This window comes from Mustela lutreola, chromosome 10 (genome assembly GCF_030435805.1).
Source record: "Mustela lutreola isolate mMusLut2 chromosome 10, mMusLut2.pri, whole genome shotgun sequence".
In the NCBI taxonomy this organism is placed as follows: domain Eukaryota; kingdom Metazoa; phylum Chordata; class Mammalia; order Carnivora; family Mustelidae; genus Mustela; species Mustela lutreola.
Window position 1 is genome coordinate 104,492,392 of NC_081299.1, and position 12,397 is coordinate 104,504,788.

At 37.0% G+C, this 12,397-nt stretch overlaps 1 protein-coding gene across 3 annotated transcripts in view; it reads left to right on the forward strand.

Annotated features, from left to right (window-relative positions):
* GPR89A (G protein-coupled receptor 89A) overlaps nucleotides 1-12,397 on the forward strand; it is a 60,287-nt gene that overhangs the window by 3,526 nt on the left and 44,364 nt on the right. For all 3 annotated transcript variants that reach the window (XM_059134980.1, XM_059134978.1, XM_059134979.1), the window contains exons 2-5: nucleotides 4,722-4,781; nucleotides 6,202-6,305; nucleotides 10,346-10,452; nucleotides 10,882-10,983. In XM_059134980.1, the coding sequence (XP_058990963.1) occupies nucleotides 4,722-4,781; nucleotides 6,202-6,305; nucleotides 10,346-10,452; nucleotides 10,882-10,983 (373 nt within the window). The remainder of the gene's footprint in view (nucleotides 1-4,721; nucleotides 4,782-6,201; nucleotides 6,306-10,345; nucleotides 10,453-10,881; nucleotides 10,984-12,397) is intronic.

A 12,397-nucleotide genomic window follows, 5' to 3' on the forward strand; every position in this document is an offset into this window, starting at 1 on the left:
TTTCCCCACCTCCTTCTCTAGGCTGCTATCTAATGTTTCCTCTTTTTCATACTTTTTAAACAATTTTTTGTTTTGTTTTTTAATTAAAGTATAGTTGATACACAAAGTTACATTAGTTTGAGGTGTACCAAATAGTACTTGGTCATCCACCAGTCTTCTGAGTTACCCTGTGCTCCCCACGAGTGTAGCTACCATTTGTCACCATACAATGCTATATTCTCTAGGTTGTATCTTTATCCCTGTGATGTTCATTCCATAACTGGAAGCCTGTATCTTCCACTCCCCTTCACCCATTCTGCCCATCCCCCCACTCCCTCCTCTCTGGCAACCATAAGTTCTCTGCATTTATGGGTCTGTTTCTGCTTTGTGTTTGTTTGTTTTGTTTTTTAGATTCCACATATAAATGAAAACACATGTTATTTGTCTTTCTCATGACTTAATTTCACTTAGCATAATACCCCCAGGTCCATCTATGTTCTTCAAATGTCAAGATCTCATCCATTTTTATGGCTGTATTTTCCTGTGTGTGTGTGTGTGTGTACACATGTACACAAACACGGTATCTTTCTCATCCTCATATGGATCCTTAGGTTACTTCTATACCTTGGCTTTTGCAAATATGCTGCAGTAAACACAAGGGTGCATATATCTTTGCCAATTAGTGTGTTTGTTTTTAATTTTTGAGGAACCTCGATACTGTTTTCCACAGTAGCTACACCAGTTTGCATTCCTACCAGCATTGCGCAAGGATTCCTTTTCCTCCACATCTTTGCCATCACTTGTTATTTCTTGTCTTTTTAATAGTAGCCATTCTTATCGGTATAAGGTGATATCTCATTGTGATTTTAATTTGCATTTCCCTGGTGATTAGTGATGCTGAGCATCTTTTCATGTGTCTTTTGGCCATCTGTTTGTCTTCTTTGGAAAAATGTTTGTTCAGGTCTTCTGCCCATTTTCAATTGGAATTTTTGTCTTTTGGTTGTTGAGTTGAATAAATTCTTTGTATATTTTGGATATTAGCTATTGGATAGATCATTTGCAAATATCTGCTCCCATTAAGTAGGTTGTCTTTTTCCTTTGCTGTGCAAAAGCTTTTTTTGATATGGTCCCAGTAGTTTTTGTTTTGTATTGTTTTTAAGATTTTATTTATATATTTTTAGAGAGAGAGGAAGCGAGAGTAAGGAGAGGGGCAAAGGGAAAGAGAAAGAATCTCAGGCTGACTCCATGCTGAGCACAGAGCCCAAAACAGGGCTTGATCCTATGACCCTGAGATCATGACCTAAGTGGAAACCAAGATTCAGATACTCAACCAACTGAACCACCTAGGTGCCCCCCAATTGTTTACTTTTGCTTTTGTTTCCCTTGCCTGAAGAGACCTATCTAGATTAATGTTGCTAAGGCCAATGTCAAAGAGATTACTGCCTGTATTTTCTTCTAGGGGTTTTATAGTCTCAGGTCTCAAATTTAAGTCTTTAATCCATTTGAGTTTATTTTTGGTAGGGTGTAAGAAAGTGATCCAGTTTCATTCTTTTGCATATAGCTATCCAGTTTTCCCAGTACCCCTTATTGAAGAGACTGGCTTTTCCCCACTGTATATCCTTGCCTCCTGTGTCATAGATTAATTGGTCATGTAAACTAGAGTTTATTTCCGGGATATCTATTCTATTCCATTGTTCTATATGTCTATTTTTGTATCAGTACCATACTGGGGACGCCTGGGTGGCTCAGTTGGTTGTATCAGTACCATACTGTTTAGATTACTACAGCTCTGTAGTGTATCTTGAAAACTGGGAGTGTGATATCTCTAGCTTTGTTCTTTCTCAAGATTGCTTTGGCTATTCAGGGTCTTTTGTAAGATTTTAGTATTGTTCTTGTTTGTGAAAAGTGCTGTCGGTATTTCTGTCTTGGCTCTCCCTAGATTAATTTGTGTTTATTGTCTCTGTTGCCTTACCCTTTTCACCCTCAGCCCACCTGCAATTTGTTTCCTGCCTCCATTTCAGTATTCACTGGTTTCCATAGGTTAGCATTGACTTCCAAGTTACCAAATCCTTTGAATAATTTTCATTCCTGGTTTTATTGCCCCTCTGCTTCAATTAACACTCATTCAGACTATTAGGTTGGTTTCGGGATACCACCCTCTCCTGGGTCTATTTTCTGTCCACTCCTTCTCTGTCTCCTTCCTGCTCTGTTCTTCCCATTCCTACCCTCCACTGTTTTCTTGCCATATTGTTTTTCTCACTGTACATACTATTCCTGGGTGATCTCACGTACTTCAGTGGTTTCAACTCTAAGGTGTATCTGAGTTCTGCCTTCATAATCTCTTTTATGTTGATGTGGATGGCCCTTAGGCACTTAGCACATCTTAAATTGAACTCTTCTCTTAATCTCCCATCCTAGTTCCCAGACCTTTTCTTTATCCAATATTCTTTGTATAAATTGGGTGGCCTCACTCTTCATCATGTATTCCAGACTAGTCAAGCTTGACTCCTCCCTGCTGATTTAACCTATTGTCTCCTCTCCAGCCACCAGTGTCTTAGTTCAGTCCTTTAGCATCTATCATCTGGACAGCCACAGTAACCACCTGTATGGTATCTTTCTGCAGTGTTGTTTCTTTCAAATGCATCTTCTACATGGCCACCATAGTCCATATAGAACAAACCTGGCTGTGTCTTTTTCCTACTAAAATATGACTCATCACCTACAGACTGCAAGCTCCTTAGAGTGGTCTTCAGGCCTCTGAGTTGGTCTCCTGCTCCTCCTCTCTAAGCCTCATTTTCACCCACTTCCTTCTCGAAATTTTAGCTTCCAGCAGCACCAAACCATGTATATACCCCTGTATATTCCTAGTATACTCCCATGTAGATATCATGCAGTTTCTTAGTTCTGTGCTTGTACTCATGTTCTTTCCTACCTGCAAAGAAAGCCAGGTCTTTCTACCCCCATCCCCTGTCTTTTTCCTACCTACTGCTCTTTCATCCATGAAGATAGTAATTCTTTACTATTTTAGGGGTGGTGGAAACCTTCGAATGTGTGATAAATACCTTAGAGCCTCTCTCTAGAAAAATACATATAATCCTCAAATTTGCACATGATACAGGCTTCATGTGCAATTAAAACCTCCTTCAACTAAGGTATTCCTAATGCATCCTAAATGCATCCTATCTCTCTACATACCTGTTTGATCTCCCTTTTCCCGTATTTTACATTATGTATATATTTCTACCATTGTATGCCCCTTGTGACATTATAATTATTTAGTGTCTCCACCACTACACTTCAAGTTCCTTGAGGGCGGTGACTATCTTACTCATCTTTGTATCCTCAGCACTTAGCATAGCACATATAAATTATCACCAAAAAATTGAGGTTGACTCTTCCTTAAGAACAAACCATCTTTCACCTTGGACCATTTACCTATTCAGCGAACATTAATGGAAAGCCTACCATGTGCCAGGCATTGTGCAGGGTGCTGAGAATACAGATTAGTATTCAAACACCCTTGTCCTCGCAGAGCTAACATCTAAGAAAGTGTGTTTAAATTAGACATTACAAAACTGTGTGGCAAACGCTTTGGAAATACAAGATCGAATAGGATTATATAAAAAGAGCAATACATCTTTGAGAGGTCAAAGGCGGCCTTCCAGAGGTAGTAATAATTAAGTTAAGACTTATAGGGACTGGAGAGAAGTTCCTGTCAAAGGACAATGTGCATAGAAGTCTTTATAGGAAGGAAAGAATATTGTGTCTAAAGAACCATAGGCAGTTCCATGGCTGAAAATATGAATTTGGTGAACATGAGGGACACAAGAAGCTGGAAGAGTCTTCTAAACCATGCTCAAGAGTTTATGCTTCCTCCTAAAGTTCGTGGGAGGCATTAAAGAATTTTATTCTTAACGTTCCCAGCAGAAGAAAAGAGGAGTTATGGGGCACCTGGTTGGCAAAGTTGATAGAGCATCTGACTCTTGATCTCTAGGTGGTGAGTTCGAGCCTTACAAAGGGTGTAGAGATGACTTTAAAAATAAGACAAAACTGTTTAAAACAAAAAAGAAAAAAAGAGGAGCTGTGTCAGAGTGTGTGTGTGTGTGTGTATACAGAGAAGGTTCTGCTCACCAATTAAAAAAAAAAACAGTTTTTAGAACACTGAACAGTGCTGTCATGTGCCTACCATCTGATGCCAGCTTGAACCAAAACTGATGAAGTGGGATCCTGCAATCTCTTGGCTTTACATTGTTAGGGAAACCATATTGTGGAGAAGCTAAGAAAGCTCCATGAAAGAAAGTACATTTAAAAAATCAGTTTTTCTACCACTTTCCTCTTTTTTTTTTTTTTAATTTTAACTCCTTTCCCATTAAGTTTTGTTTTTCTAAATACTTGCAAACAGGGATATAATATAAGAGGCAAGTTTCACTGGCTCCTTTTTTGCTTGCTAGGTTCTCTAGCTAAAATGATAATCGCAAATTGCCGGAAAAAAAATATACTTTTATTTTTGCCTAACATAAACAATGTTCTAAAACATGGATAATTTCAAAAATTGACGAGCATTTTAAACCTTCTCCCAGTGTTGTGGGTTTTAATAAATAGATCTTATATAAGTGGATCTTGTCTTTAATCTTGGAAACAAGTTAATTGTCTGGTTAACAGAACTTTTATCTCAAAATAATCTGTGTTGGGCATTTCTCAAAAGATTATGTATATTGACATTTGATCTCCTTCTCCTCCAGATACTTTTCTTCGGATTTGGGTGGCTCTTCTTCATGCGCCAACTGTTTAAGGACTACGAGGTAAGAAGAGTTCATTTTGGTTATACTGCTACTGTATGAATCTAGATTGTTTTAAAATGGGCAAGAATGGTGGCTTAGTCCATTAAGCATCCGACTCTTGGTGTTGGCTCAGGTTGTGATCTTAGGGTCAGGAAATCAAGCCCCCTGTTGGGCTCTGTACTTAGCATGGAGGCAGCTTGAGATTTTGTTTCTCTCTCCTCTTGTGCAAGTGTGCTCTCTCTCTCTGAAATAAATCTTTATAAATAAAAATAAAATGGACAAGAAAAATACCTCTGTCCAAGAAAGGTCATGTTCCCTTCCAAGGTAGGAAGTTTTAGCCAAATGAGTACTATATAATTCTTAAATTGGAGACTATGATTAGTTGACTTTAAAAAATAAATAAATAAAAAATAAAGGCAGGCTCTATGTAACTCAGGAGCAAAACTGACATGCCTTAGTAATATCAGTATAAAGAACAACAGCAGACAGTTATTTTTTTGAAGATAATTTAATTTACAGGGTCTTATAAATCTTCCCATTCATTTGGGTATATGACCTTCAGTGTTAATAACCTAAGTCATCCTAAATTAATACCAAAATCTTAAGGCTGATCTGGTTCTTAAGCCAGAAGTTCATAGAAACACCAGCCCAGACTGGACATCTCCTAATTAATCTTTATTTAGTGATAAGCTCAATGGTTGTGTACTACTTTTAGATCGTTTCTAGGATGTTCACCAGTAAACCTTTCCAAGGAGTTTGGTTTGTGGTCTGAAAGAGCCCAGGATTCTAGAGAGTCTGCTCTGCTCAATACTTCAAGGCCTCCCAGGGCAGGTTCCAGAACTGGTCCAAGGTCTGAAGAGTGTTGAAGAAACCCTTTTAGGGGTGCCTGGGTGGCTCAGTGGGTTAAGCCGCTGCCTTCGGCTCAGGTCATGATCTCAGAGTCCTGGGATCGAATCCCGCATCGGGCTCTCTGCTGAGCAGAGAGCCTGCTTCCCTCTCTCTCTCTGCCTGCCTCTCCATCTACTTGTGATTGCTCTCTGTCAAATAAATAAATAAAATCTTAAAAAAAAAAAAAAAAAAAAAAAAAAAAGAAACCCTTTTAGCACTAACCTCTGTGTGTGTGTGTGTGTGTGTGTGTGTGTGTGTGTGTGATCTTTTTTAAGTCAGTGCACATCAGGAATTCTAAGTGCTGCTTCTCGCCCTGTCACTTCAGGCTGTGCTTTAAATTCTCCATCCACAAGAGGATGATGGGAATAGTGCCCATGATTTAGAAATACTACCTACTTCCATCTATTTCTTTAGCTCCAAGCAAGTTGCTATTATAGCCCTGTTTCCAATGACTTGAGAATTTTTTCATTAAGTTTTCCAACTTGTGACCAGATTATTAATTCAATACTTCACGCAAGGAAATGACTTGTATTCTCTATTTGACTTTTAATAGGTTCGTCAGTATGTGGTACAGGTGATCTTCTCTGTGACCTTTGCATTCTCTTGTACCATGTTTGAGCTCATCATCTTTGAAATCTTAAAAGTATTGAACAGCAGGTGAGTGAGTACTAATCAGCCCTTCTCATGGAGAGAACTGTGTGATGAGATGGAAGACTTACCTGAATTCCATAGCTAAAAAAATCCACCGTGTAGTTAGTTTAGTCTCAGTCACTGTAAAAATCATAGCAAGTATGGATCCCAATCATCTAGTAACTGGTTTGACACCAATTGTGAAATAAGAGAAAAGAAAAAAAAAAGTCTGACCTTCAGCTCTAATGAGAGCTAATTGAGAGGCCTAATTGAGAATGAAGCTGTGAGAACCTAGGTCCCAGGCTTCACCCAGAAGTTTTATTCTTCTCAGGCTGCTCTTTGAATCCTGCTAATGGCCCTTCATATTGTTGTGCTAATGAAAAAAATCTCTACCTGAAAAGATGAGAATTGCTCAGATTTAGTTATGAATGGGCTTCTCTGAAGTCTGAACTCCAGCTTTCACTTAAATTACCTTTGTTGATTTCACAGGTGTGGTCGAGTCTGATTGAACTTAGTCTTCTTTAAAGCATTTTTTAAAAGCAACTCCTATTCCCCTCCAAATAACAGGCCTGTTTATTAGACAGCCTGTCCAAAATATTTCTTGCTTGTTAACTACAAGCTTGAGTTCTTTTAGACCATTGTTTGTGTGTAGAGTGCATCAGCTATTCTATGTTGACTTTTGTAATTTTTTATCTCTGTATAGAAAAATCTTTTAATAAAGTGGCATTTGACTCTGTAATCAGGAATCAGTGCTGAACTGAGCTGTATAACTTGTTCCAGACTCCTGATACTTGAGACTTATAGAGAGATGGTGTTCTCAGATTCCTTTGAGAATCAGAGTTGATAATTAATGTCTCTTGATAAATCAAGAATTTGTAGTATGATAAAACAAGAATGTATCCTGACGCTTACTTTAACTAGTTCTTTAATAATCCAAACCTTTTTTGGATGAGCAGGATATAGATCCTATGACTGTCAAGAATAGACAAGTGTTCTTTTACTTACTAATTACAAATTATTAATCACAACCAGGAACTTCCACTGCTCTCTACCCAGAGGTCAGCAAGTCATTCTGTAAAGGGCCAGATAATAAACATTTTAGGCTTTGTAGATTATATGGTTTCCATCACAATTACTCAGCTGTGCTGTTGTAGAGTGAAAGCCAGCCAAAGCCGATGTATAAACAAATGGGTGTGTCTGTGTTCCAATAAAATGTCACTTATAAAAGCAAGTGTCTAAATAAATGAATGAATGCAGGTATCTGGCAAGCCATAGTTTGCCATCCTCTAAGTATGAAAAGAAAAGAGTATGCCTCAAATATTCTACAACCAAAATTGTTTTTGGTAGATGAAGTCCCCCCCTTTTAACTCCTTTATAATTAATCCATAGAGTAAGACACATCACTCAGTTACTTTGATATTTATTTCTTAAATAGTTAACCTTAAAGAATATAGGAAGTTGCATTACTAAAATCTTGTTGTTTTGGGGGGGGTTGGGTTTGTATAGACTGAGACACATTCAGTTGCACCTATTTCTTTTATACTAACACTTGGCCCTACTATGTAACAGAAATATGGACCTTGATCATGTGTTATTTTGGTGCACTGACTTCATTCAGAATAGTTCTCAAAAAAGAATCTTGGTCCTAACAAAGAGTTAGGATACTTCTGAGCAGTTTGACACCTCTGAGCAGAAATCCTGTGGCCTCCTACTTAGATATATAATCTTGTTAGGATCCTTAATTTTCTCAAGAGAATGTCATTTACCTTCAGCTTAAAAAAAAAAGTTAAAATACGTGTTCATTTTTAATTGGCAATATGGGTCACACTTGTCATTTCAAACCCACCACCGCCCAATATCTTTTAGAAATTTTGCTGAAATACTAAGTACAGTTGCCTAGAAAATGTGTAGCTTATTTGTTTCTCTAGATGCTCTAAAGTGGGTTAATCCAGAGAAATAAAAGGCTGTCAATAGATCTAGACTAAATGGTATTGGCTTTTTGTAGCACAGCTTTTAATGAATAGCTCTTTGTTTTATAATGGCTTTCACCTGTATTGGGGGGAACAGTAAAAAACCACCCTCTGAAACTCATTTTGATGTTTCTCTTTAAAGGATGTTGTTGAAGACCTTGTTAACTGCCTTCACATTTCTTCTTTAGGAAATCTTTAGAGTAATTTCATTGTCTTGGTATACTTCAGTAATAGTAAATCAGTAATAATTATACTTCCTTGAAGCAGTTGGTTTCCTATAACACTGTCATTTACTTAACTGATCAAATTTTCTATTTCACATCAACCATTAGAGACTTCAAGCTAAATTTTTGATCCATTGATACCATGTTTCTAGAGCTCTGTGGTGTGCATTTTCGTAATACTACTCATCAGCCCTGGCCTTCTTTTATACCTCTCTTTTCCCTTGTTTTTCCTTTCTTTTCCTACTTTCTTACAGTTTATTTTATTATCCTATATTTTATATATCTTCATAAGCCACTTAACCACTTAACTTTTTGAAACAAGGCCCAAGTGTAAGTTTAAAATTAGCAAATACAAAAGACACGAACAAGAAAGTGAACAGATTCCCCAAGAATGGGAAAACATTTTTGTAAATTACTTACCTGATAAGAGACATCTATCTAGTATATATGAAGAACTCTTACTAGTTCAACAATAAAAAGACAACACATTGAAAAGTGGGTAAAGGATCTAACTAGGCATTCCTCCAAATAAGATACATGTATGCCAATAAGCATATGAAAAGATGCTCAGCATCATCAGTCGTTTGAAGGGAAATGGCAGTCAAAATCATTGTAAGTTACCACTTGACACCCATGAAGATGGCTATAATCAAAGACAGTAACAAGTGTGAGCAAGACAGTGCAGAATTTGGAACCTTCCTATACTACTGGGGAGAATGTAAACTGGTGCAGCCACTGGGAAATAGCAGCAGTCCTCAAAAAATTAAATAGTTATTATATGACCGAGCAATTCCACTCCTGGGTACATACCTAAAGAGAAATGAAACATGTCCACACAAAAGTTCATACCCAAGTGTTCCTAGCATCACTGTTTATAATAGCTTAAAAGTGAAACAATCCAAATGTCCAGCAACTAACGAATGGATAAACAAAATGTGGCATATCTATACAATTGAATGAACATTATTTAGCTATAAATAAGAATGAAGTACCTTGAAAACATTATGCTAAGTGGAAGAAGCCAGACATAAGATGACATGTATAGGCAAATCCATAGAGACAGTAGATTGGGGGTTTCCCAGGACTGGGGCAGTGAGGAGAAAAGGAGAGCGAATGGGAACAGTTTCACTATGGAGTGATGAAAAATGTCCTAAAATGTATTATGATGGTTGTACAACTTTATGAATATGCAAAAACCATTGAATTGTACACCTTAAATGGGTGGATTCTATCTCAATAAAATTGTTATTTTAAAAAAACGTCCACGGTCCGGGGTTGGACAAAATTGGTGAAGGGGAGTGGGAGATACCGGCTTCTAGTTATGGAATGCATAAGTCATGGGAATAAAAGCCATAGCATCAAAAATAAAAGTCCTAAAAATATTTTAATCAATTCACAAAATACAGTTCATAAGCATTTATAAAAGTAGTCATGCAGATCAAATGTTTATATTGAAGATGCAAAAGAAATATTTAAGTCTTTATAGCACGTTACTATTTATAGCGATTACTATTGACATTTATTTTCTTTTAATTATGAGACTTCCAGTGATAAATGAAACAATAGTCATATTCTACCAGTAATAGTATATGTTGATATGTTATTATACACTGCCTATGAATATAACTAGATCATTTCCATGCTCATTTAAATAAGTAAAATTTTTAGAAAGTTAGGATGTTCATATATACTTTTCAGGACTCTATAATATATTCTTTAACCTCTATAAAGAAGCAGACAGTAACAGCCTACTTGACTAAGTGGATGGGATATATTCAGTATTGAGTTCCGAGTAAGAAATCTTTAAGACTAAAGAGAATGAAAGTTGCTGCCTTCTTCCCCTTCTAGTGATATTCTTTAATATTTATTTCAGTTCCCGTTATTTTCACTGGAAAATGAACCTGTGTGTAATCCTTCTGATCCTGGTTTTCATGGTGCCTTTTTACATTGGCTATTTTATTGTGAGCAACATCCGACTATGTGAGTATTTGTAAACGTGAGTATTTTACCCTCTCATGTCAGCACATAGATTGAGATAAGGATTTGTGGGGATTGAGGCTGTGGAGAGCTTCATTTCTACGTTACTTTCAGTAGCGACTGTTGTTTACGGATGCCTCGCATACAGCATCTTAAGAAGTTTGGTGCAAAATCAATGTTGACTGATTAGACAATTTGTGCTGCAACAGCTGTATTTCTATTTCCACTATAGTATCTCCCTTAACCCTCATCTTAATTTCAGCCAAATTCCTCTTACAGTGATTAGGATGCTTTCTCTAAAAACTTTTATTCCATCACTCATTTGTCAAGTGAACAAGCCAGCCAAATATTAGTATGATTCCCTATCTGTAAGTAGAACAAGCTCTTTAACATAGATCTGTTTTACCTTACTGTCCTTCTCCTCTTTCCTAGTACATAAACAGCGTCTGCTCTTCTCCTGTCTCCTGTGGCTGACCTTCATGTACTTCTTCTGGAAACTGGGAGATCCATTTCCCATTCTCAGCCCAAAACATGGTAAGTATAAATGTGGTGCGGAGAAGGAAATAATTGTTTATCATTTCCTAATTTTAAAAAACAACTATTTTTAAACTTCTGATTGTGGGAAATATAGCAAATTACTTCTCTAAAAAACAGTATGGTTTTATTTTATTATTATTTATTTTAACAGTGTGGTTTTAAACTGAATTTCCCTTTATCCTAGGAAATATCAAATACTGGCTTTGGAAACTACTTCTATGATTTTAGAGCAGGAGTTTTTGACCTTCAGTTAGTGAATGAACTTCAAGAGAGTAAGGGGAGGGGAAAGTTGTCTATATATTTAAAATTCCTGTTATTGTATGTAGAATTATCAGGAAATATTTGTATGTATATTTGGAGCTGAAGTATCCACAAGCTTTTATTAGATTCCCAAAGGGGCCAGTGACCCAAAAGATAAATGACAGCTGCTCAAGTAATGATAAATACTGTCTTTGGGGAGTATATGTATTTTAGGAAAGAGCAGTGACATAAAACATTAAAAATTAGTGGATAAAGAAAAGCTTTCTAGGTATCAGTGTCTCTCCGTACACAATAAAGTTCATTTTAAATACAAGAGCAGGAGCGCCTGGCTGGCTCAGTTGGTAGAGCATGCAACTCTTATCTTGGGGTCATGAATTCGAGCCCCTTGCTGGGTGTAGAGATTACGTAAATAAAACTTAACGAAATCTTCAAATACAAGAGCAGATCATAGAGCCCTATTTTCTGTGCTAAAAACCAGGAACAATAATCTGTCATCTAATAGTCCTTTCAGAACTACTTCAGAAATATATACATGAATATAGGTATAGATCTCTATGCCACCTGTAGTGAATATATTGGCACTTTGATACTGGAGGTTTAAAAAAAATACACGTCTGTTCATTCCACTGTCCTGCTATGTCAGGATTCTTAGAGCAGAAAACAGAATCTACTCTAACAAATTTAAAGCAGAAAGTAATTTATTTCAGGATATCAGGGAGTTAATAGAATTTTTAGGAAAGCAAGATGTCAAACTTAAATGCTGCAGTGAAGAGTAACATTCAACCATACAACAGTAGTCACTGGAGAAAACCCCACTGAAGTTGTCACTACCACTGGGGACCTGTGACATCAGGGATCAGATAGTAGGACTGCTGCAGTCCCAAATGCTGTCCACACTCCCATGTTATTCACTTCTGCCTCTGATGTCTCACATGGGCATGTGAATTGGATACAGCCTAGGTACATTCAGAACCTTAGTTTCAAGGAAATCTGAGAAAGAATATTTGGCTTTCCAGATTCTGTAATACAAGAAGACATGCCTGAAAGGCATTGGAATGAATGTTGAGTAAAACAGTATCTAGAATCTACCATGAATCCATCTGTGTCTACTCCTTCCCTGTAGCAGGGATCGAGGAAAGAGGTTATAAGA